The sequence below is a fragment of the Miniopterus schreibersii genome (genome assembly GCF_964146895.1).
Source record: "Miniopterus schreibersii genome assembly, chromosome: 19".
Lineage (NCBI taxonomy): Eukaryota > Metazoa > Chordata > Mammalia > Chiroptera > Miniopteridae > Miniopterus > Miniopterus schreibersii.
In genome coordinates, this window is record NC_138119.1 from 20,634,963 (window position 1) to 20,659,724 (window position 24,762).

Here is a 24,762-nt window from a genome sequence, read left to right on the forward strand (position 1 = left end):
TAGTGACCGCCCAGTCTGGAAACAAGAGGCTCAGACCCAGGGTGAAGCCAGTGGGGCCAGAAGTGAAGCCTGGGGCAGAGCCGGCTCTAGAATACACTACGAGAGCAGCTCCGAGCTGAGGAAAGCTGTGGCCTGCAGGGAGAATGCACGCGGTGCTTATATTTTCAATATATGTTCTCTTTCTAAATATTTCTCTTCAGCTTTAGCCCGTGAGGCTGCTTTACAATAGCCACTGTTTAGCTAACTCCTGAAATGGGTGAGGTCAGCACGCCAATTCTAAATATATCCAAACATTGAGTAATTAAGCCTCAGGGTCACAAAACTTGGTCCCTGAAGTCAGGGGAGCATCTTACTCATTAACGATCAGGCGTGTTCCCACAGGCCCTCCTGACACACGACAGGTCCTCGGGGCACAGTAAATCTGGTACGACCGCAAACAACGGCAGGGCTCGTAAGCAGGGCAGTCACGTAGTTCAGACCCCGGCTGCTTCGTGTAACATGGAGAGCGCGGAGGAGAGTACTAACTCAGACAAGGTCCACATGTTAACCAAGTTTTAACGAAGACTTGTATATTTAATGCAAATGTAAGGACCGTCCCCGGTTAAGGTTTATAGAAGGCTATTTGAATGCCTCAAAACTTTGTAAAACAAATAATCCAGTACCCGACATCTGAAGCCCTTTGTAATAATTACCTTTTTTTGCTTATTGTATATCAAATAGAGTTGAGTGTAAACGTGGGTGTCAGCCACCCTTTCAGTCTGTAAATCTACTTTTAGCTTTCAGCAACACGCAGACTGCCTTACCTACCACCATCCTACACATGAGAAAATACCCTTCTTTAAAAAATTGTTACAAATATTTATTAAAAAGTGCAATTCAAAAGTTAGCTAGGCAAGTACATGGTTGCAAATCACAAAAAAGTAGACAGAATAAAAGCCCCGAACAAAACAAAAACCAGGAAATACAAACAAAGCAAGAAAACAAGTTTGAAAAAGTTAGGAACGGACCCCAAATGATGAGGAAATGAGAAGTGAAAGCTAGAACTCTATCGAGATGTCACCGCGCTTTCCTCGTGCAAGAGGGTGGTGAAGACGCAGCCTTGGCACCGGGCTGACTGGGTTCAGCTGCGACTTCCTCACCAGGGAGGTTACAAAAATATCCTACACACGTGCACGCTGGAAGCATTTAAAGGGTCACCAGAAGCTTGAAGTTTAGTGTCTCAGCAACTAAAACTCAACAGAAGCATCTGTTACTTAAATTTGGATCGGCTCAGTGATTTGAGTGGATGATAAAAATCAAGTTGTCACCTTAGGGGGGAAAAACCAACCAAACCCCTTTTTGCCATTACTCGCAGGGCAAGAAAAGCCTGGTCCAGAACTAGCCTTTTTTGTCATTACAGCTTCTGACTAAATGTAATAAATGTGCTAACCATTCCCAATCCCATCCACCAAGGTAGAGAGAGTGCCATAGGATCTAAATCCATTCCAGTGCGCCGCTCGGCAGCCACATGTTTAAGGGTCATCCTAAAAACACAAGTTGCACCGTTGGGGAGGGGGCTGCCGGACAGCCACCTGCACTCAGCCAGGCTCTGACCTCCCCTGGCCTCGCCCACCCTTCCCGCAGCTGTGCACACTCGGTCCTGCTGCCCTGCTTCCCTTCAATTCAAGACACAAGTTGTTAGCACTCCCAAAACCCAGTGTTTTTCATCATTTCCCATTATTCTTACCGCAAAAAAATGTGCCTGGAAAAGCAATTTTAGCCCTGCACTTATCCCTGCAAAAAGAACCACTGCATTTTCTTCACAAACTGCTTCTGGGCCTTCCGTCCCTGTAATGACCAGCTCTCAGGGGCTAAAGAACACTCCACAAGGGGCAGAGGAGGGGACCCAGGAGCCCCATTCCCGACAGGTCCTTCAGGATGGGACAGTGGCTGCCGTCTGAGCAGAGAGAGGGTCTGAGCAGGAGAAAAGAGCCGCCAAAGATGGATGCAATGAGCAGCAGCGAACACTAGCTGAGTCTGGGGATTTTCCTGGATTCTCAGAGGCCCTCCACGGGGAACGAGGTCCAGGGAAGCAAAGCAGTGGCGAGTTGTCCTCAGGACAGGACAGGAGGTGCCCGGAGTGTGCAGCTGTTAGGTCTTCTTCCCACCATCCCCTCCAGCGCTGGGACGGAGGAGCTGCCTCAATGGTGGGGTCACACAGAGAAAAGTCAGCGTGGGCTGTGTTCCCAGGAGAGGAAGGTGGGAGCGGCACAGCGTGGCAGCTTGTCCTCGCCGGTTCCTGTGCCGTCACAGCACTAAGAAGAGGAGCAGCACGACCAGCAGGACCGCAAAAAGGATGGCTATGGCACACCACTGGCGCCGATCTGCGAGGCAGGACACGAGGGTTAGCTCTCAGGACTTGACATTCCCCGAGATACAGTCATATGAAACTTAAGGCCACGCTTTGAAGCAGAAAAGCGACAGAATGTGCAAATGACGGGGGCAGAGAGGCTCTTGAACCCGCCCGGGCGCCTGGCCCTCTCCCACTGCCCAGCTCCGGGCTGCGCTGCACCTGCACCCCCGCCACCCCGGAGCTGCCCGTGACAGGTACGGGCTCCGTGTCTTGTCTCTAATTAAAACCTGTGTCTCAGTCTTTAATTAAAGCCTGTGGCTCTTAGCTTTCTGCGGGTGGTTACCGCATCCCTGGCATTACGGGTCAAAGCCCATCTGCTTTAATCTCCCACCGAAATCAAATCACCTAAATCAGCAATGATCCTGTCCTATTGTCAGAGCACTGTGGGGGACGGAAAGGGGAGGAAAGCTACGCTGGTCACTGCGGGAAATGAAGAGCTGAAGAAGCCAGCTCCAGGGATCCCGAGCGTGACTGGTGACACACACCACCAAGTCAAGAAAGAAGTATGAGTACTTAACCAGTGACCGTGTTCAAGTAACTTACACAGCTTCTCTGTAAATGGAAGTGAACCGCCTTTTCTGAAACTTTCTGCCCCACCAACGATTTAGAAAAGGCACAGGAAATAAGGTGGCTAGAGTCCATCTAAGTGGCTGAGAGCAAGGAGGCCCTGAGGGACAGAAGGGTCCACGCAGGCCCTGGGGGAATCCCAGCTGCAGCCCAAACCCTGACGCGGACCCCCTAACTCCACAATGGCTGCCTCACAGGGCTGCTTCTGTGAGAGCTAAATAAGAACACCCTCGCACACATTCTGAGGGCCACAGGCACAGGCTGTGTCCTTGTCAGGATGGTTCCTTAACTTGGGTAGATGTAGAAAGCAAGTGGTCTTTCCATTGATGAGTCCTGCCATTTTTCACAGATGGTCAGGTCAGACTGATAGAAAAGAGTTTCACTAGCCTATGAAAATATAGGTCAACTGCTAGAAATAAGAGTTCCATTTAAATAGAACTGTCAAAGAATACTGACCCATCAGAAGTTTATTTGAAAGCCTGAACATTTTAACACGCCATGGTTACTGAGAATCACATTATAAAAAGGTCTGAATCTAGGAAAGTAGATTGTACAACTTTCCGCAAGTCAACGCTAAGTCCAAAAAACATGAACTTAAATTATTTAAATGCTCTGGAGAGCAAAATCTTAAAAGGACCCAATACAACTTCTACTAACTGACATAAGTGAAGCAAATACCTTCTTAGTGATGACCAGCTTGCTCTGCCTCAAACATGCTAGAAACGTACTTCATAACTGTGATTAGAACAAAAACCCCAAGCCTACATGTTTCTTTTCTGAAGAGTTGGCCTACTCCAGATACTATTTTTAATCAGCTTAACTATCACTTTAATGGTGGAGAGCACTACATAACATTCTTTCATCTATTTTAAAATGTTTACAATAATTTAAAACCACCGTCACTGAAAACAGTCCATATTCTTCCAGGACAAAACAGCCCAGGTAATTGCTTCCTAACCACCCTACCTTCATCTCACACCTAATTCCTGCACTTATTCCCAACCCCCAGGCATCCTGCCATTTTCAAAACCAGATTTCCACCTTTTGGCTTTGATCAGCTTCTACGAACCCTCTCCCCACCTCCAATCACTTTCTCGTCTGCGATTGCATTAAGTAGGGGTTTTCATCAAGGAGACCATCATCCATCACACAAGCCAGCACAGCCCAGGAATGCTCTCTAAAGCCATGTTCCTTTGAAGTGGTAAGTTGCTTCTATGAAGCATGTACTAGGGAACCCCAGGGAGCTGTTACCTGAGCTGACTTCTCCGGAGAAAGGGAGAAGGGCGGGACTAACCACAAGGGCTTTTGTGACCTCAAGGGAAAAGTCCTAACTGGCTTTCTGCAAGCTGGAGACCGGCCTCAGAGAGCACAGAGGAAAAAAGGGAACTCCAGTGGTAGGGGTTTTTCCCTCCCCTAAGAAAAAAGATGAACAGTAGAAGTTTGGAAATGAGGGGAAGAAACCCAGGTATCTACTCATAAGGGATATGCTTCGGGCAGGAGAATGACAAGATAGTGTGTCTCTTGGGTAAGCAGCCGGCCATGGAAGAGCATTTGTTCGGTCTCAAGAACCGTGGAACGTTTGTTCAGTTACTGCCTAACTGAACTTCAGTGTGTCTTGATATACTTTCTGTATGTACAGGTTTGATTAAAAAGCAGTGAACTTTCCCAAAAGTTATGGAGGACAGAGACAAATACAAATTGCCATGTCCTTGAACTGAAACAGACACCACCAGGCAGGAGGCCCTGGAACAATCTTTCTTGGGGAGCAAGCAAAGATGAAAATGAAAACCACAGGCAAGCTGTCCAAACTGAAGGGCCTTTCAGGCCAAATGCTGTGTTTCCTGTCTCTCTTTCCTAGACAAATATAACTAAAGTTCTTACTTTGCCCCCCAAACCTTTCTTTTGGGAGAAAGTAGAATAAAACATAAGCAAGTTTTGGTGCTATTTATACACACTGGACAGCTTATCACAATGCAAGCACTTTTCTAAATTATTCATACCCAGAATGCTGGGAAGCACAGATACAGAGCATCTTTGTTCATTCGCTCTTCCCCAAACAAAACTGGTGCTGAAGTAGCTACTTGACTTTGCGACTAATACATATACTAGTGAGAGGCCAGGGGTTTAAAGTGGTTATATAATACTTCATTAACGCCTTGGGTTTTTTTTTAAAAGCAGAGAGGTGGGGGTGGAAAAGGAGAGAACAGAGGAAATCAGAACCTTTCAAAGTGTCAAAGATGAACTGAGTTGTGCCGCTTCAGCACTGACGAGCCTGTTAGAAGCATAAGTACACCTGATCCTGGGAAGAAAGAAGGCAGTAAGCCTGGCTATGAGCTGCCCTTTGATTTGGACATAACAGGTCATTGCCCCTTAGGGCCATCTTCTGCCTGTCTTACGATTTTTTTAAAACAAACATTTACTAAGTACTAAAATACATGGGAGACACTGTTAAACACTTGTACATTAATTATTACTATTTCATTTAATCCTCACAATGACTTTGAGAGCCAGGCATCACCCTGTTTTTTAATCAACAAGAAAATGAGCCTCAGAGAACTGTTAATGTAACTTGACTATGAGTGACTGAAAAGCAAATAGACACGTGTATTTAAATCTTGCCTCCAAAAGCTAGACTATTAGACTCTGTAACAGGTACCTGATGGGGAAACCAATAGAAAAATGAGGCGTCTCAAAACTGAGGATGTTCTCGGGGGAGGGGTGCTAGGGCTCAAGAACACTTACGTTATCTCTAGGCCCATCCTGGTTCCTCCTTTCACCACCCCATCCCCACCAAGCAAAGAAAAAAAGAAATACTGAATTTTCTTTTATTTAAAATATATTATTTCTCATGCAATAGGGGAGATAGGTTGTAGTAATCAAAAAAACAGAGTCACGAACACACCTTCCTATTAGTAACTAACTTGAAAAATGTTACTTCTTCATCCACATGTTGGTGACAATTTGCTGGAATATTTTACTGTGGACTTAAATATAAACAATTTAAATTAGATCTGCAAGGAAATCTTTTTCTGAAATGGTGGGGGTGTTTCTTTTAATGAAGTCAGTCCAGGAGAAATAGTAACTGGCTCCTTAATTACTATTTTAAAATAAGTCCCCTATTTTGGCAAGGAAATAGGAAACAAAGAAATAAAGGATTTTGTAATTGCATAAAAGTTGCTCCACCAGGAGAAAAGCCACCAACCACCAACCACTTGTGGACAATGTGCCACAGGAAAGGGATCTGAATGGGCACACTGTGCAAGAATCCCCAGAAACTGTTCCTAGAATTAAGCAGGAATTCTTAAGCTTTAAACACCATACATACCACTGGTCATGTGAGATACTTTTGCAAGTTTCTTCATCACATTGTCCAGCCGAGACTGAGTGCTCTCCAACTCGTGAGAGAAATCATCCAGCATACTAGAAAGAAGCAGGTGCGGAAGTCAGCTGGTAAACAAAGCCTCAGCGATGCACCGGTCACAATGCAGTCAGGATCTAGGCCTTAGTTTAGCAAACATACAGGCAACACTGGGATTCAAGCCCCCAATCAATTACCTGAAATCCTTGGGAAAGATATATTTTTGAATTCAGAATTTTTGGAATTTAAAAAAGTAATTTCTTATATGCCACATACTAGCCAATATCCTAAGCAGGACCTGGGGGAGTCCTCCGTAATCACACATGAATATTTCTGTAGCAAAATCTGAGCTTGGGCTAAGTTAGGGCTCTCAAGGCACCACACACTTCCCCATCACAGCAGTTCCCCCTCTTTTCTGTCACCACTTAGTGACTTGCATTCATTTACAACATGTCCAGTCTACCCAGTAAATGGTAGACTCTCTGATGGCAGAGACACTGACTGTTCTGTTTGTTCCTCTACTGATCCCCAGGGCTTCCCAGAACAGGTGCACAGTTTACATTTATAATAAACGAATGTATAACACTGAACACAAAACTGAGATAGGAGACTCTCTGATATATCCTAGTGGACTATTTCACTTTTTTTCAGAAAAAAATTGCAGCATAGAATGATAAAGGTATTATGTAGTAGCATTTAATAATGCTGATTTTGATGTCATATTTCATAGTTTGAAAAGATTGTGCTTAAGGAAAAAGAAATAAACCCAGCTGTTTCCTTGTGTGTTTTTACTTTTGATTTTGGAGGGGAAGATTTTTTATTAATTGGATTTAAATTTTTAAGTTTTTCTCATGAAATTGAAATTTAAGATGCATAGCAAAAAGTTTTGTTTGATATAGTGGGAGAGTCATGGGATGATAACATTAGCTCATGTCCTATCCTCTGTGGGACACAAATCTCCAGAGGTTACACAGCCAAGTCTGTTTCTCATTCCCACTATTCACAACAATACTTCAGGTACCTGCTCAGAGGAATTTGTTTTTGCAGGTGCTGGGGGAAAAAAAAATCATAATTTTGCCTAAACCCTGTTGACTATTTTAACTGATAATTTGTTTCTTTTGCAGAGAGGCTAGTCTAGAAAACAATAAAGAAAATCGTTTTTGGTTTTACTAGTCATGTAACTGTCAGGCTTGTTAGGGTCCTGTAAGATGGCTCTGCCCCTCAATTTCACCGCCCTGAGAGGGGCGTCTCATGCTCACACTGCCTGTTCCTCCAGCTCCCCTCCGATGCGCTGGGACATGTTCTTCAGCACCCCGATGCTGCCAGAGACCAGCTCCAACTGCTCATCCTGCTGCTCCACAATCAGCTGATGCCAGAGAAATGGGAAACAAGCAATTAAAATCCATCTTACCTGGTTCCAAGCCCAGCACTCTAGCAGCTGCTAGCTTCTTTGCCAATTTGGGACAATTCTCATTCAGAAGCAAAGCTCAGAAATAAAAGGACCAGACCGGCGCCTCCAAGAACGCACTGCTCAAAAGGCTGGATTGTCAAGCTTCTGATATCTCCTGCTGATCCAACTTGTGAACAGTCAGCGGGGCTTAAAACCACCAAGAGAGATTGACTCTGGTTGGCTGGAGTCCAACAAGGGAAGAGACAATGGCAAGAGCACCTGTGCAGTGGCCACTGCGACATGAGGATGCTGGGAAGCGGAAGCCCACTGCCAGGGTCAAGATCTCAATCCACAACAGACTTAAACACAAGAGAGTCTGGCAGAGCTCTGGACGTGGGAAAACTACACACACAGAGTCCTTTCCTCCCTCCTCAAGGACACACCAGAGGTAGCCCTGTGACAGTAAGTTACCTCAAGGACAACTGCTGAATGATAAATACTTAATTTAATTGTGTGGTAGCCTCTTCACTTTTTGTTTAAATAAAAAGTTTGCTTGGTTAATAGCAATTTAAGCAGACAACTGGTTAAGCAAACATGCTAATGGCAAAAGAACATATAACCTATATAAAACAGATACATAAACATAATATTTAAGAACCAATAGTGTCAATGGGTAGATAACCCTCAAATCCTCAGGTATATTGTTATACCTTTTATCACTACAACTACACATCAAAAGCAACAGCACTGCCTGGCCGGGCGTGGCTCAGAGGTTGAGCATTGACTTAGGATCCAGGAGATCATGGTTCGATTCCTGGTCGGGGCATATGCCCAGATTTCGGGCTCGATCCCCAGTCAGCGGCGTGCAGGAGGCAGCCAATCAATGACTCTCTCATCATTGATGTTTCTCTCTCTCTCTCTCTCCCTCTTCCTTTCTCTCTCTGAAATCAATAAAGATATCTTAAAAAAAAAAAAAAAAAAAAGCAACAGCACAGACATAGTCAACCTCCCTTTTACCCTTCACATCCACTCAAGCAATCATTTTTATGTATATCAGAACCAACAATAATTTTCAATGAAAAAACTAGGTCTCAATTTTTCTGAAAGTGTACCTTTGTTGAAATGAACAAAAAACTGAGTATACAGAGTGGAAGCTGGGGAAGAGGGGTCCTTTTGTTTGTTTTAAAATCAGTGGCCTTGTCTGTCAGTTTCGGAGGTCTAGCCTGCTTTTCCTAAGAGACCTAATCAAGCCTGGCTCTCTTGAAACAGCCGTGCTCTACGGGAGGCTTTAGAAAGCCACGCTACACGCAATCAGGGGACAGGCAGACACAGGCAGCCGCAGGGCGAGCTCTGGTCCAGCCTGCCTGTCATTAGCAATAAAGCCTCCTGGCTGGTGGGGGAGGGAGAGGGGGTGCCCGCCTCCACGCCTCTGTCCTCAGCAGCGGGTGCCCAGTACCTGTTGCTGGGCCTGCTGCTCCTCGATGAAATGGGAGTTGGCTAATTGGAGCTCGCGGTCAAGGCGCCCGTATTTATCTGGGGTTCCAGTGCTCCACTTCTGGCCACCGCCACTGTCTCCCAGCAGAGCCTGCGCGATCGGGCAGGGGGGTAGCCGGCAAGGGAAACAAACAATTACTATCTCTGAACAAGTGCTCCATCAGGGTGACATAGAGTTCCCCCACTGCTCACCGTCTACTTCCCCTGGGCCACCTTTACATAGCGGTGTAGGTTGGACCCCGCGTGGTCCCATTTAAGGGATGCCAAGTCTCCATGCTTTCCCAGTGGGACTCACAAATGGGCTTTGTCCCATTAAAATGCAAATAAATGTGGACTTTAAATCAACAAACATCCATCTGTACACAGCTTTACAATCGGAAAGCATTTAGTCTCTAGGACAGCTCTACCTAGCACCCTCGGAAGTTCAGCAAAGACCCACAAGTTCCAGACTAAAGATTACAGAGATCTAGAGTCCTGTGATCCAAGAGATTTTTGTTTTTTTGAAGGGGGGTGGGGGAAAGATTTCTAGAATGACAAGAAGTTAAGTCATAGTCTCACACACGGAAGGCACAAGAACCATCAGTGTCTGTTCAATTTAAACCATGAATAAATCCCAATGCCCGTTAGTTGAACTAAAAGGCTACAAGCGTCACAGACAGGAACTGGGCATTGCTGCACCAGGCAGGTGCGGCCACAATGGGTGCCTGACCCTAATAGCCGGGCAAGTGCTGGCCCTGGGTCAGAATCACCGCCAGGGCCCCCAGATACCAGGGGCAGGCTCCCCAGTAGGAAGAGAAAGTTTGTAGCCAGAAAAAGGTAAGTTTGGAACTGTCTCTGTACATGAAGAGGCCGCAGGAGTGCAAGCGCTTTCTGGGCAGCTGGCTGACCGGCATCCCAGCAGGCCCCTCGCCAGCTGGTCAGAGTGCGCGCTCACGTCAGGCCGCACGAAGAACCAGAGCCTGCTGGTAACTAAGGTTCCTTACAGAGTTGCCAGATCTTCTTACCAGCTACTTTTTATCTCTGGAACTGTTAAAAGACTCACTGATTACTTGGTTCTTTGTCTAAAAAAGCCCTCCAGCAGCCCCCAATACCAACAGTGACCTCGCTTGACTTTCAGAGGTGAATTCAAACATCACAGTCAGGGGCCAGGCTCAGGGAAGCTCGGGATACAGGGCGTAATTCTAGGCGGTTATGAGAAGAGGGAGAGGATGGCTGAGAGCCTCCGCAGGCCAGCGCCTCAGTCTAATCAAGAGGCCGATGGTGACTGTCTCAGGTACAGAGCAGACCATTTGCTGGTTCTGATACAAAGACTCTAAGGACCTCTATGGAGGACACTGGTGCCCAGTGATAATTTTTTCAAGATTAGGAAAAGGCTATAATGCATCGTTAGGCCATGGACAGAGAACTGGGGCTCCCTGGGGGCTTGTGTGCTCCTGAGGCCAGAGTCAGGGCTATTTTTTCTAGCTTATCCATGGTCTACACTTACGGTGGACATAGGCTACACTGTTAAGAGTTGTCTATGCTTTATTGTGCAGTAGCTTAGATTTCATCACTCTGACCTCCAAGAGTCTGTTCTAATGGGAAAGAAGATGGAGAGAGGGCCCAGAGCGCCGGAAGACCAGCCTGTGCGTAGGTGCCAGAGGGGGAGGTCCTGGCTAGGCAGCGAGGAGCAGGCACCGGGGACTGGCCCGGGGCAGCAGGGGGGACTCTGCCTGCGTGAATGCTTACGGAACCCTGGCCCTGCTAGTCCTTGACAATCTGTGGCTCCAAGACATTTCACTCACCGCCCAAAACAAAATTCCAAGCCATACTTGGAAAGGCAACTATAAATGCACATTTCATTTGTTAGTTCAACTGTACTGTCTGGAGATTAGGTACAACAGAGGGTAGGTGTCACCTATCTCACTGTCACAGGCAGGTAGACAGGAAGAATAAAAACAACCTGAAAAATGAAATGCAGGGAAAGGACACAGGAAAATTAAGTGAGGTGACACTTGGAGAGCCCCCTCTCCTTATTTGAGCTTTTATATTTATTTTCAAAATTATCAGTGGGTCAAGAAACACCCACAGGTATAAAGTAGGAATTTATATTACGAACTACTGATTCCTAATTAGTTAAAAATGGTGAGTTGATTTCTTGAGTTGACAGTCTGCTAACCTAAAGTTACTATAGGTAACTTTATGGAGTCTGAATAAAATCTAAATCAAGTCTACATTTTAGGTGACTGTTGTATATTTTTTTAAAAAGGACTGTATTTTTATTCGTTGGAAAGGAATTTCTATCATACACTAAAGTGTCTAATTTTAAAAATATAACAAATTCAAGAATTGGTCTCTTGCAGCTTTTATTTTAGATGTGTCAATACCTGTCCTTTGGTTTCAGATATGTATTAGGTCATAATTTATTTGTCATAACTGATAAAAACTGGACCTTATCTCAAAAAAAAAAAAAGATACTTAAAATGATGAAAGATTTAATTTAACACATTAAATTCACACACATTTAAGATTTTTCAAATGTCTTTCACTTTATTTTAAATTTCATAAAATTTCAGTTATTAAATATCTAGTGATTTCTACGAGGTATGCAATCTAATAGCAGCTAGAAATTTAAAACAACAACAAAAAACATGACACAATCCCTCCTCACTCTCAAGGAGCCTGGGGTTCAGCAGAAAAAAAGACAAGTAACTAAGCAATTACAGCCCTTAACAGAACCTGGCACACAGAATGTGCCCAGCAGGAGCAGAATAAATGGCTGTGTGGTAAGAGCTGGAATAAGCACAGAGCACTAGGAAACCCAGAGGAGGGAAGCAGAGGGTGGGAGGGAGGCAGGGGCAGCTGACCATGGAGCAGGGCAGGATGATGACCGGCCTTTCACAAAACTACCAGCCTCCCTCCAGGCTCAGCAGGCACAGGGCTTCTGCTGCGTCCCTGATACACAGATGTCAGCATTTTAAAATTCCACCATCTAACTGTGTATTTCTTTGATTTGATATTCTACATTCAGACGTTTCCTCACCTGTCTGTTTTTCCTTTCAGCTAGTGCCTGCACAGATGACGCTGACATCTGATCCTTCATGTCCTAATGAGGTAAGGAGAGATCAGAAGACAACTGAATATCCTTGGATGAAACAAAGTCGCGGTTAACATTTTGTACACTAGCAAAATACGCATAACTTATCCCTTTTTTTTTTTTTAAACAAAAAGAGCATTCTTTGGCTTTTTTCAGTCTCAAAATTAAAGGAAATAAAGAGAACAATTTTCCCTTAAAAAGAGGTAACCTGGATGCTAAATTTAATTCAGAGAAAAGAGGAAAGGAACTTGTATTTCCTGGGAACCTACCATAAGCCAGAAACACTTAAAGGCTTGTGCACATTGTCACTGAATTTTCAGGACGACCCCGTGAAGCTGGCATTATCTCTATTTCACAGCTGAAGCAACTGAGATCTAGAAAGGCTTAGGGTACTTCTCAAGGTCATATAGTCAGAAAACTGCAACCTTGGGGCTCAGACACAAACGTCTGTCCTCAGGAGCTAGCATTTTTAAGTATAATACATGTGAAAACCCATGTACTTGACGATAATTACCACTCAACACCTGCTAAAACTCTGAAATAGCGATACGACAAACAGGTCACTTATTTTTGAGTTGGATTCATGTGAAGTATAGACTATTTCTAACACCAGTGTGAATTTCCAGAGTGGTATCAGAAACAATTTTTGTGAAAAGAAAAATGAATGGGCCCATTACTTATAATGAAGAAAAAAATATTTTGTTAAATATGAGCCATTCTGCTTATCAACTGTAACCACAATCCCATATACGTGAAAATGATTTGAACTGAGTACATAATTACTGGAGTACAATTTTTCTTAAAGGCTGCCAAAATACTTTATAATTTCCTGTTGGCCAGTAGGCTACATACAGATGCAAATGTTGAGGTGTTAGGCTTTTAGAAACTTCTTCTAAGACCCATGACAAGTGAACGGTCGACCAGACAGTGCCCCAGCTTTCGAAATTCCTACTGTGGGAAGCCTGAGTGGTAACCACGTTGCTTCAACTTTCAAAGAACCCATTACTTCCTTCTCTTCTATAGGACTTCAGTTAGACTTTATTTAAATTAAAACAAGACTGATAAAAACCCTGAAGAGTTCAGCTGGATCATGTGGAGCTGAGTATGGTTTAGATCTCACCTCCAGAAGCTACGACATTATGACGCATGGACTTGACTTAGAACACTTCTTTCAAGGACTGCACTTTAAACAACTTTTCTGATATCGGAAAACAAACTTTGGATTCTACTTCCAGTTATATCAACTAACTTAACATTTAATATATTAACCTCTGAATTTCAATTTGCAAAATTTGTAAGTACAGCCTTTCAGAAAGAACAACTTTAATAAACAAGGTCAAGAAATATGTGTTTCACTGCAAGGCACCATTTAAATACCAACATCTATAGAAGTGTCCTTCAGAAAATCTACTACAAAAAATAAAACAGCAAAGTGTATTTATAAAATAAATAATGGGGGATTATTTACCTTATCAAACCATATATCACCAAACAATGGGGCTTCCTTATCAGAATAGCTTTCTGAACTGGCTAGAAATCAGGATTGTCTAATCCAAATGCTCATTATATCGACAGGGGTGCACCAGAGGTCCAAAAAGGTTACTGCCCCATTAAAATGTTTATATACAATTTAGACATATGTATATAGAAAGGCAACTAATGAATAAAATGAGAAACAAGAGTATTTCAAGTTCAGTGATAATCTACCATTTGAAATGATTTTAAAAGTAAATCACATGATACAAAGTCTTTGGCAAACATGTACCAAGGTTCCTGCCTAAGAGGACTCTTAAAAAGCCATATGTTAGCACTGATATGATCCCAAGATTTTTATTCAAAGAAGCTGCTTTCTAGTACATATGTTCAAGACAGCTGGTTCTCTTACATCTAGTTATGCTAATCAAATGGCTTAGCTATAGTTTCAAAATACAAACATATCTTAATGATAAAAGATTTGACTTAAATGCTATTTTCTCTAAGGTTTTTAAACAATAGGTTATTTTCTAAATAATTGGAGACTAAATATTTGTTCACTTGTGCCAGTTTTTGCACTCTGATAGATGCCTGCTTGCTCTGGGTAACTCCTGAAAGCCTGTCAAGCATTGTATATGGAAATGTCAGTGACAAGGTGGCGAGAGCTCCAGAAGCTGAAATTCAGATGGTGAGAGGCCGCCATCCAAACCCAGCAGTCACTCTTAACAACGCAAAGTGATCACCGATCCATCAGGAAACCAAATGGATTCTATAAAGTAATCCTTCCTTTGGCCCAGATACGTAGTACAGTAAAAACTAAAGAGGTTAGAAAACTGGTTTGGAGGAAAGAAAGGTATGGACAAGTAGAGATCACTGAAGTAATTTCCCAAAGCCAGCAGTCGACTCTCATTTCTGCTCTAAGAAATACGCCCAATACTAAAGATAGATTTTTTATTTTCAATAGAGAAATTCTATGAGGGAAACCGGCATTTAATTCATAAGAAGAAGTAGTTCCCTTATAACTAAGGGAAAGAGTTCTGAGGAGTGTGGCTATTTCCTTCACAAACAGCACGATCAGGTTGTATCTCTTACCCTGACAACTTGCCGAGTACTTGTGATGAAGGATTTTCTTATACTCAATTCGGTTGCATCGAGATTGAATTTTCTAGGATTTGCTTCAACTATGCGTGGGTCAAAAAGTCAAGGTAAAGCCATGTCATCATCACAAGCCTCACAAACCACATCACATTAGACCACAGAATCTCTCACGGGCAAGCAGTGAAGTCTGGCCCAAGGCATCTGAAAAGACGTCAACTTAACACTAATCGTGCTCAGACACTTGCGTGGCTCCCTGGGCTTTCCCCTCCTGGTCTGCAGGATACATTTGTGCTAGAGTCTGATCACTGTCGTCCCCGTGAGCCCCTCTCCACCCCGCACTGCCATTCCATGAGGGCTGGTAGTTTTGCTTCTCAGTCCAGCCTCGGTCCTGACGCAGTGTCAGCACCTGGTCCGTTCCGCAGCTGCCCGCTGGTGGATGAATATTTAACAACACGGCTGTCCTCTCTCATCATTTCTCCCGATCTTTTTCTCTTCCCTCCTGTCTCAAGGGAAGATGCATCTTCCTGTAGCTGTGCTTTTGATCCCACCCTCTCACATATTTTGTTCCACTCATTTTAGAGAACGCACTTGTCTTCTAATAAAAGGCACCCGGGGTCATTATGAATGGAAATGAGGCACTTCACACGGCGCCTGCAGGTGACCCTGTGCGGACTACGGAGTGGTCCCGACGGAGTCTGGTTTCCTTGATGCTTTACCCACTTAAAGAAACGAGCAAAATGGAACTCAGAACATGTAACTGGCATCCTTCAATCTAAAGTTATGATTAAGTGGGATTTTTCCAGTGGAAAAGGCCACATCATTTCGGCTTCTATAGTGCTCTGGTGTGTCAGTCGGATCGGTGGACTTACTGAACATAACTTAGCATAACAGGTCTGCTTTTATTAAATGCTGTTCCATGAAAAAAGATGCCTCTCCAGTGGACACTGGCATTGTCACATTGCTTCTTAAACAGGAAAAGGCAGTCTACAAAAGGATTTCCTTCTGCGCTCTAATTACCACTGTGTAACACTGGTCTGTATGCACCTCTGTGCAGTAATGAAGCTCACTGGGTGTCGGGCACCATTCTAAGCTAACTGTTAAACTTTCAACAACCCTGTGAACTAGGTACTACTATTATCCAAAATTTCTACTGAAAGCAAACTAAAGCACTAAACAGTGTGCTCAAAGTCACACTGTTAGTAACCGGCGGGGCCAGGACTTGAACACACGTTGTGACTCCAGGGTCTGAGCGCATAACCGCTGCTCTGTGCTGCTCCGTGTTGCAGGACCTGCCATGCACTGGAGACTTTGGCTACTCTACCTTGGCTTACTGGGCAATTATTTTAAGTGAGTCATGGTCCAAATAACAACATCAATAAATTATAAAAGAAAATGCCCGATCAATGTGCTTAAGACATCTGGATAAAAACTTGTTCATTTGTCTGTTTGCCCCAAATGGCACAGACAGCACAGAAAAGGATATTGATGGTTTCGTCAAGGTCCTCTAGGTCCCACTCTATGCTCCGGAGGTTGTTTCTCAGCTCGTTGGTGGTCCAGTCGATTTCCTCCCTCGTGGCCGTGGAGGGGTCTTGGAGGAGCTCTGTCCATCTCTGAAACAATCCCTGGGCAGTGTTGACGGCTTTCTGTACCTCTCTGTAATCAACATAGGAAGGAGTCACAGACAACATGTTCCATGAACAAGTTCCTGCATGACTTACGTTAACTTTATGGTCACACACCATCCTCAGCAGCAACCACCACTCCCCAAAGTGCATTAAAGTCTTTATAGAAGGCCCTTCGTGGACAAATACCAAAGTTCAAAACTCTAAAGTAACAGTCTAAGTATTATATTCTCAGCTGAGGTCCAGAATAAAATAGCCATTATTTAAACAGCTCTAATATCAAGTCTGTTTGAGGACAAAAATTTTATTATGCTCCAAACAGACTATGCTTAACACAGTATTAGAAACAATCCTGCAAAGTAAAGGGCCGTTAACATTTCTTCCTTGGGAGGGGGTGTGTGAGGGGGAAGTAGAAAGGGTGGAGGAAGGGTTCCTTTTACTCAGCTAATCTTTTAGAGGTTAAATATTTTCATTTGGGACATTTTAAAACTCCAGATCTCATTAGAAGATTCCCAACATTATTAGCTTTAAATACATCCACATTCCTGGACTGAGCAATGCTGTCGAGCAGATTGGCGTGTTTCTTGGTCAGACAGGGACTAGGCCGTAAGTGCTATGACCTAATATTCTTTTAGATACTATCACAAGGTTTTAAAAACTTTCCCCCCACCATTGGGTCAATATGCACCAGATAAACATTATAATCTAACACTACCACACAGAGAAGCCAAAAAAGGACTTATTTTATAATCACATGGTCTCTTGTGTACAAAGATAATAACTTTACTGCTCCCAAACTAAGAGCTCTATCCTGATTCTTCTGTGAGCTCTGAACCAAGTCTTCTGCGTGCTCAATCAGGGTGCTTGTTGTCTGTAGCTTTAAAACTAAATGTGCACGCATCCTATTCCCACTGACGTTTCAAGAAGAGACAGCACTAACAAAAACGAAGAAAAGTGTCTAATAGTATTTCGTCTGTGGAAAACTGATGAGCAAAAAGGATGAGTGTTGAATAGAGATCATATAGCTGCTGGGCCCAGGCTGAAGAAACCACTGGGCCCCCGGCCCACGTGCATCTACCGAGTACGTGCACATTCGGTTTACGTGTCGGTCAAGTGCTCTCCCTGTTCCTCTCCCACTGGCCTTTACTTTCAGTCCTAATGAGAAATCCTACTTGAGACACCTCACTAAGGAAGTGAGATGTAAATCCACTATCTTTACTCTTTATTGAGGTTTCTGGCTGATTTGGTGGAAAAAGAGGTACACATTTTCCCATAATATGAAGCACTTGGTTCATCTGTAAGTGTGGAATGTCATCTATGATAATGGAAGACAGTTAGAGAGGGATCTAGAACAATATCTCGTCTTAAAGAATATAAAATTTATCAATTCTGTAAGGTAAATAAAAATTCCCCTTTGAGAAGTAGGAACCTCAAACCCAGGAAGCTTCAGGCTCGGGCACACCGCGTCCCCACCACTGGGGCACGGCCACAATCCTGGAATCAGTTTCTTAAGTAGCAACCATGGGTTTTTGTCTGAGGGCTCCTTTGTACTCTTCATAATTATTGAAGACTCCAAAGAACTTCAGCTGATATAGAAATTCGAACAGGCATTTAAAAATATTTACCAATTAATTAAAAATTACAATGAATGTGTTACTATATGTTAACACATTTTCGTAAAAACAAACTTCTAAAAAAATGAGAAAGGCACTGTTTAATATCTTTATTCTTCAATATCTGATTTAACAAAAGACAGCTGGGTTTTCATATCTGTTTTTACATTCAGCCTGCTGACATACATTTCGGTTGAGTCTATGATGAAAATCCAGCCTCATAAAGATATGTAGCTGGGAGAGGAAGGAGTATTTTAATTGTTTTTGCAGATAACTGTGGACCAAAGCACGACAAATGGCAGTTTCTTAAACTCTCACAGGTTTAAGCTGAAGACTCCCCAACTGCATTTTCAACCCTCACCACTGACCCAGGATTAGCTCCTATATTTTCACTGCTTAAAACCAAATGAACCATGCCCTCCCTACAAAAAAGGCTAGAATGCAAACAAAAAGATAAAACGGGGGTTAAAAATCTGCTTCCTTCCTAACTTCCTGTTTTGGTAAGTAGGGCCACTATTTTCCAAGATTCAAAACTTGTCTAGACAGGCGTCATCGTTGACTCTTCCTCTCACTTCTCACCTTGCACAACCTCTACTGAGGCCCAATCACCGGCGTTTGGATTTGGAAGGAACTTTCAAGATAACTCGTCTGCACTCATTGAGCAAGTAAGAGAACTGGGGCTCAGCCATCTTGGCGGCTTGCCCTGAGTCCTTCTGACTCTAAGTACGGGGCACTTTTACTAAGACCTGTTCGATTGCATCTTTGCTAAGCCTCCCGACAAATGGATCTTCTTTGTGGACTCAGAGCACCTGGGCTTGAGCCCTGAGAAGTTGTTTGACCACAGGCAAGTGAACAGTAACTGCGAGTGAAAACTGCCTCCTGGTTAAGAATTTATGATAGGAAACAGATTAAATTTAAACTCCTAGGCTGGGTATTCCACGCCTCCCTTCCCCCAAGCTGGCAGACCTTAATATCCAACCTGATTTCTCACTAAAACAAATTTGGTTTCAGTTGGCAGGCCATCTTCCCACCCTCCCTTTTCTCATCCCTGGCTCCAGACTTTTGTGCACGTTTCCCCAGCCCGGGAGAGTCCTTACACCTCTGCAAATGAAAAGCAGGCATTTCCTTAAGGCCCAGACTGAGACCCTACTTGTGTCACTACAGTGTCCTTGACCAAGACTCCTACTCAGGGTCTTGCCTTTTTTCAATCTCCATGGCACCTCAACTCCATTCCAAAATCTTACACACAATGCACATTGTCTTCTCCTTCGCTCCTCAGACTCTGCACAGTGTTCTCCCAACCAGACTACAGTCTCAGGAGCCAAATATAGCGCTAGGCATTCAATACACTTAGAACCAATGTTTGCAACATTGTTTTGACAATGAAACATCTGATTCTGATTTTTAAAAAGTAGGAAATGAGATATGACTTACATCCAATTGTACTGGACTAAAGTTCCTCTGCAAATAAGAATTGTTTTTCCACAGTGACTAGACCAATAGTTTTCTGTGCACTGTGGGCGGCATGCACAGTGCTTGCCTTCAAGGAGCTCATATTCTAAAAGGCTCTACGTACAGATAAGAGATGCTGAGAGGGTAATATAGCATAACACGTACCATCCTGCTCACTGCTTACTTATGCCATTGTCTCAACACTGATCCACAGCCGAGAACCTGGAAATAAATCTACGGTGGGAGAGGACATGGACATGAACTAGGGTAGAGGAACCAAAGCCAGAGCATTAGAGAAGATTCCAGAGGTGTCCTTGTGATGGCACCAGTAGAAGACGACGGCCGAGAGTGTGGAGTGGGGCGTAAAGAGGGCTGAGAGGAAGACCGGCGCCCGGCGCCTGGAGGCCGGAGGAGCGGGAGGCACCCGCCCCAGCGCGTGGGGGACAAGCAGTAATTGGCAGGAAGGAGGAAAGCTCTCGAGGGCGCTGCACTAGGGGGACTGGGGTACGGGAGGTGCACAGACACACAGGAACAGTGAAGGTCACCCAGCGAGAACACGGAGGAGCCGCGGGCGAGGCTGCACTGAAGGGATGGGGCGAGGAGCAGCAGAGCCGGGAGGATGAGGCCCGGAGTGGGAGTCACACCACAGTGACCGTCGGCACCAGGCAGGGCCACGCTTGCCCTAAGAGGAACCGCACCCCCCACCGCACCCAGCTGTGGGCTTTCGTCCTCCGTGCTCTGGACAAGACTTCAACGGTGTCACAAGTGAGCCTCCAACACGCAGGCGGCCGTCACTGTGCACCAAGACAGCTTTCCAACGGGCCTCCTTTTTTATCTTCCCTCAGACCGATGTCTCCAACACGACGACCAAATCGGCATTCCTAAGACCGGACTTCATGTCCTTTGTCTGCTTAAAAGCCTCCGGTGGCCTCAAGATAAGACCCTCCTTGACCCTATTCTACCTTGCACCGTGATGGTTAACACCATGAGAAGACGAGGCAGTGCGGATTTGAGTGCTGGGTCCACCACTCACGAGCTGTGCAGCCCTGGGCAAGCAGCTTCACCCGTGTCTTCCCTCAGCTCCGCAGCCCTAAAATGTGGCCAGTCTTATAAAGTGAAACCCTTATACAGTGCTTACGTAGCACACAATGCCTGGCATAGGAGTGGCATCCTTGAAGCGTTAGCCATTATTATTATTACTTCCCAAATAAACTCCCTACTCCCCCTGGGATATTTGCCCTGAGGATTTCTAAACAAACAATACTCATCTCAGGGCCTTTGCTGCTGGCGATCCCACCCATGAACCACCACCAAAGAGTACTCATTCAACATATGTTAAATATCCAAGGTGCTGGGCTGGAAATACAGGAAAAATAAACAGTCCCAACCCTCACAGCTCATAATCTAATAATGAAAGACAGAGAAAGAGGTGCAATAATGTGTTACAGGTGCCAAGGGAAGCACTTCCTGGAGACAGGGGAGACGCTGACACCAGAGATCCGAGTGGGTGGGTCAGGCAGAGCAGGGGCACGGAGTAGGAGCATCCAGTGCTGTGGTCAAGGTCATGGTCACATGTGACTACTGATGCTTGAAATGCCCTAGTGTGACTGAGGAGCTAAAATTTTAAATTAATTTAAATTGAGAAACTAATACATAATTCAGTTACTGGAAAATTTTAAAGTATGCTTGGAACAATTGGGTATGTGACTCTACTTTCTCAATTCTAAGTTTAATAAACTCTAAATACAGATAAGTATTTCTGATGAAAATTTAGCATTTAAATTGAGATGTGCTGTAAGTGCAAAATACGTACCAGATTTTGAAGACTTAGTACAAAAATGTAAAATATCTCAATAATCTTTACTGATCAATCATGTGTTGAAATATTTTGTGCCTATTGGTTGAATATGACATTAAAAGTAATTTTGCCTGTTTATTTTTACTTTTTAATGTGGCTACTAGGAAATGTGAAATGGCATATATGGCTCCCCTTGTATTTTGGAGAGCACTGACCCAATACAACCAATGGTGGATGACAGAGGAAAGAGAACAGGAGCTGGAAGACCAATGAGAGACTCTTTGATAAGAGTCCAGATGAGACAGGCCTGAAAAATCTAAATTCTACTCATCTTCAAAACCTAATTCAAGACTTTTACTACCTCTGAAAGCTTTTCCAGTCATAACCATCCCTAATGAGTCACCTTCTCCAAACTCCTGGGGCACTTATCTTTTGTGGCATTCACTTCAGCACTTCATTTACCACCTGTCATTTCTACTTAAGTTTTTTGAGGTCAGTTGTTTCTCAGATTAGACTGTCAGCTCCTAGGGTAAGGGCCACAATCTAAGCATCTTTAATTTTTCCATATTGTGTGATGCATTTTCAGTACTTTTAATGAACAGAGGTATATAGCTTCCCAAATACTCCCTCACATATACAGTCTGGAGACACCTATGTGGCTAACTTTCCCTATGCACAGCAGAAGATATTGGTAGTCTCATTTCCTTCAGGCACATTAAGAACAATTAAATGATGTCAAAGTCAACCAAGACTCCAGGCCACTGTTCCCATAAAGCAGTGTTAACTAATCAGTGAGCAAACATCAGGAGACTACACTGGATACTCTCAGGAAATAAAAAATGTCAAGATGGCAGACGATTTAACATTTTCACAAATTCCATTGAAAATCAAAAGATTTCTGATTCTCTCTGGTCTCCACTGCCAGAGATAACCTTTGCAACCTAAGCATTAAGAACTTTCATTCAGGGGCAATCACACATCCCTAAATCAATCCTTCTAATAACACATTTTCCAGGTAGAAAGTTACATATTACTAAAAAAAAACCAAATCTACAACTTAACATTTTCCCATCTAAATTAAAGTAAGGCGAAGAAAAACCTTTTAAGGGAAATGTTATGGATGATAAACTATTTCACCTAAAGCACCATTTAAATTTTCTAAGAACGCTTGAAAAAAAAAAAAGAAACACCCAGGCACCAGGTCAACTTTCACTACCTCAGAAACAGGAAGCTAGTAGCAACTAGTTGAAAGCAAAGGGACACTGTATGGTTACTAATACTGATCTTCTGGGAACTTTGTAGTTCTCAGATTTATATGTTTGACATTTGAAACATAAAGCTGGCAAGTTGTAACAACCTCAGAATCCATCCACCTTGCATTTGTTTAATGGCTACAAAGCTGATGCAGTAACAAAGTGCAATTAAAGTTTCTATCTCCAAACAATCCAGCAATCAAAGATGGAGTCAGGACAACTCAAAGGGAAAAAAAACAAGTGAGCAAACCTGTCAAATAGCCTGGGTGAAATCAGGGAGTTGAAAAGAAAGCACTCATTTCCTTTAGCACTGTGGGAAAATCCCGGTGCTAACAGAAAGCCGAGGAAAGTTTAGTTTGGCTGAATTCATTTTGTTTTCCTTCCAACATCATCACTGAGCATGAACGAATGCTTTCCTCCTGTCCCATTACTCAGTAAAAACTCCCCCACTGAATTGAGCTGCCTTCCGGAGCCCTGCACCCCAGCCTCGCAGATCCACACCGCCCCCGCCTCCCAGCCTGCAGACGTGCCGGGGCGCCTCCGGGCTCGTCGTGGTCCCACCAGTCTGCGGCCAGCGCTCCGATCTCAATGGACAATGGGAGCTCACCCCCGTCAAAGCCAACTACAAAGCTCAGGAGGGCCATTTCCCTTTTCCTGCCCAGATGCTGTTTTCCCTCCTTCGAAGCAGAGCCCCGTGCTCCACTGGAGCCCCAGTTTGGGTTGGGACCCGTGTCTCCCTCCCCACCTGCAGAGCTGCTGAACTCCTCGACCCCCACATAAGTTACACAGCAGCGCACAGGCCAAAGGGGACCCCCCTCCCCAGGGGCTTGGCTGGGGGCACGGATTTCACAGTCCAGGTAGGTAAAGGAGGGGATGTCTCTGGACGCTTGGTCACAGCCCTGAAGGCTAAGCCGTCCCCACAGTCCCCTCCCCAGCCTCAACTTGTCTCCCCTCCCCCTCCAGCAAGGAGAGCGGGGAGGTGCGGACAGGCAGCACCGCCACCTTCTCCAATGGAGCCCTCAGCGACACTCACCCTTTCACCACAAAGAAGGGGTCCTCCATGGACATGGCGTCCCAGCCCCCGGCCGCCTCCCTCCTGCTCCGCGCACAGGGCGCCCGCGCCCTCCGATCCTCCCTCCGCCCGCCGCCCGCAGCCGCCGGCGCCTCGGCCCAGGGTGACCAAGAGCAGCGGGCGCGCAGGCCAGGGCGCTCGGGACCGCCGCCGGCCCAGCACTCGGAGGGGCCGCCGACCGAATCCCACACTCGGTGCCGGCCCCCGCGGCTGCCTCCTCCCCGCGGGGCTCCTCGGCCGGCCTGACCCCGCCCCCGGGACCCGCGGCCCGGGCCAACCACCGGCGCGGCCTCTGCACCGCGTCCTCCCCGCGCTCACGTGACCGGGCATGTCCCGCCCCCTCGTGGGCGGGGCCTGGGCGTCGCCGGCGGACGCGGAGGCGGGGCGAGGGGCGAGGGGGAAGGGCGGGCCTGTCCTCCGCCCGCCTCCCAGGGCTCGGGGCGGAGCCGCTTCTCTTAAGGAGACAGGCGGGTTGCGGGAATAGCTCCTGATGGGCACAATCCTGTTACCTTTCCTCCGCGTACTTTTAATGCTTGATTTTGATACTGTGATTTATAAATCGTCTTGCCCTGGACTTACAGCAACGCGTGCTCAACCCGTGGTCTGACTGTGACGATGTCGCACAGCTCCTTCAGGGCTGACTCGGTGTCCAGCTGTTCACACATTAGCGCGATATTGGGGGGAGCGGGGTATTGTTATTCGCATTTTGTAGATGAGAAAAGTCAGAGAGCTCCCCTGATTTCCTGTGGCCCTGGCTGGTGGCTCAGTGGTTACAGCGGCTGCCCGCTGGCCGAAGGGGCTCGGGTTCGATTCCCGGCCAAGGGCACCTACCTGGGTTGCAGGTTTGCCCCCCCCCAAGTCTGGAAGTAGCTCTCTCACATCGATGTTTCTCTCTCCCTCCCTTCCTCTCTTCCACTCGCTCTGAAAAAGCAATGGGAAAAATATCCTCAAGGGAGGATCAACAACAACAGGAAGATTTCCTGCGGTCACACAGCCTGGGCAGGGCAGAGCCGCAGAGCCTGTGCACTTTCCAGCAGACCCGGGTGTGTTTCCTCTTGCTGAGCATCCCACAAGTAGCCGGCAAGGTGGGTTTTCCATACGATG

The 24,762-nt window shown here is 45.2% G+C and overlaps 1 protein-coding gene across 1 annotated transcript; it reads right to left on the reverse strand.

Moving 5' to 3' along the window:
• Positions 1–844: 844 nt before the first annotated feature.
• On the reverse strand, positions 845–23,970 carry STX6 (syntaxin 6). The gene is made up of 8 exons (XM_081120269.1): positions 23,620–23,970; positions 16,332–16,501; positions 14,843–14,937; positions 12,224–12,286; positions 9,164–9,292; positions 7,577–7,683; positions 6,285–6,379; positions 845–2,363 (listed from the first exon to the last, which is right to left on the reverse strand). Exons 1-8 carry the CDS (start codon positions 23,652–23,654, stop codon positions 2,287–2,289), a joined length of 771 nt encoding a protein of 256 aa, XP_080976395.1. The 5' UTR covers positions 23,655–23,970; the 3' UTR covers positions 845–2,286.
• Positions 23,971–24,762: the final 792 nt, after the last annotated feature.

What these genes read in the sequence shown, in the direction of transcription:
- STX6 (XM_081120269.1), bottom strand. Translation starts at nt 23,654, where the DNA reads ATGTCCATGGAGGACCCCTTCTTTGTGGTGAAAGG. An exon ending in AGCAGCAGGCCCAGCAACAG is followed by an intron (nt 7,684 to 9,163) that starts GTACTGGGCACC and finishes CTCTGGCATCAG; the next exon opens with CTGATTGTGGAGCAGCAGGA. An exon ending in GAGCTGGAGGAACAGGCAGT is followed by an intron (nt 6,380 to 7,576) that starts GTGAGCATGAGA and finishes GCTTCTTTCTAG; the next exon opens with TATGCTGGATGATTTCTCTC.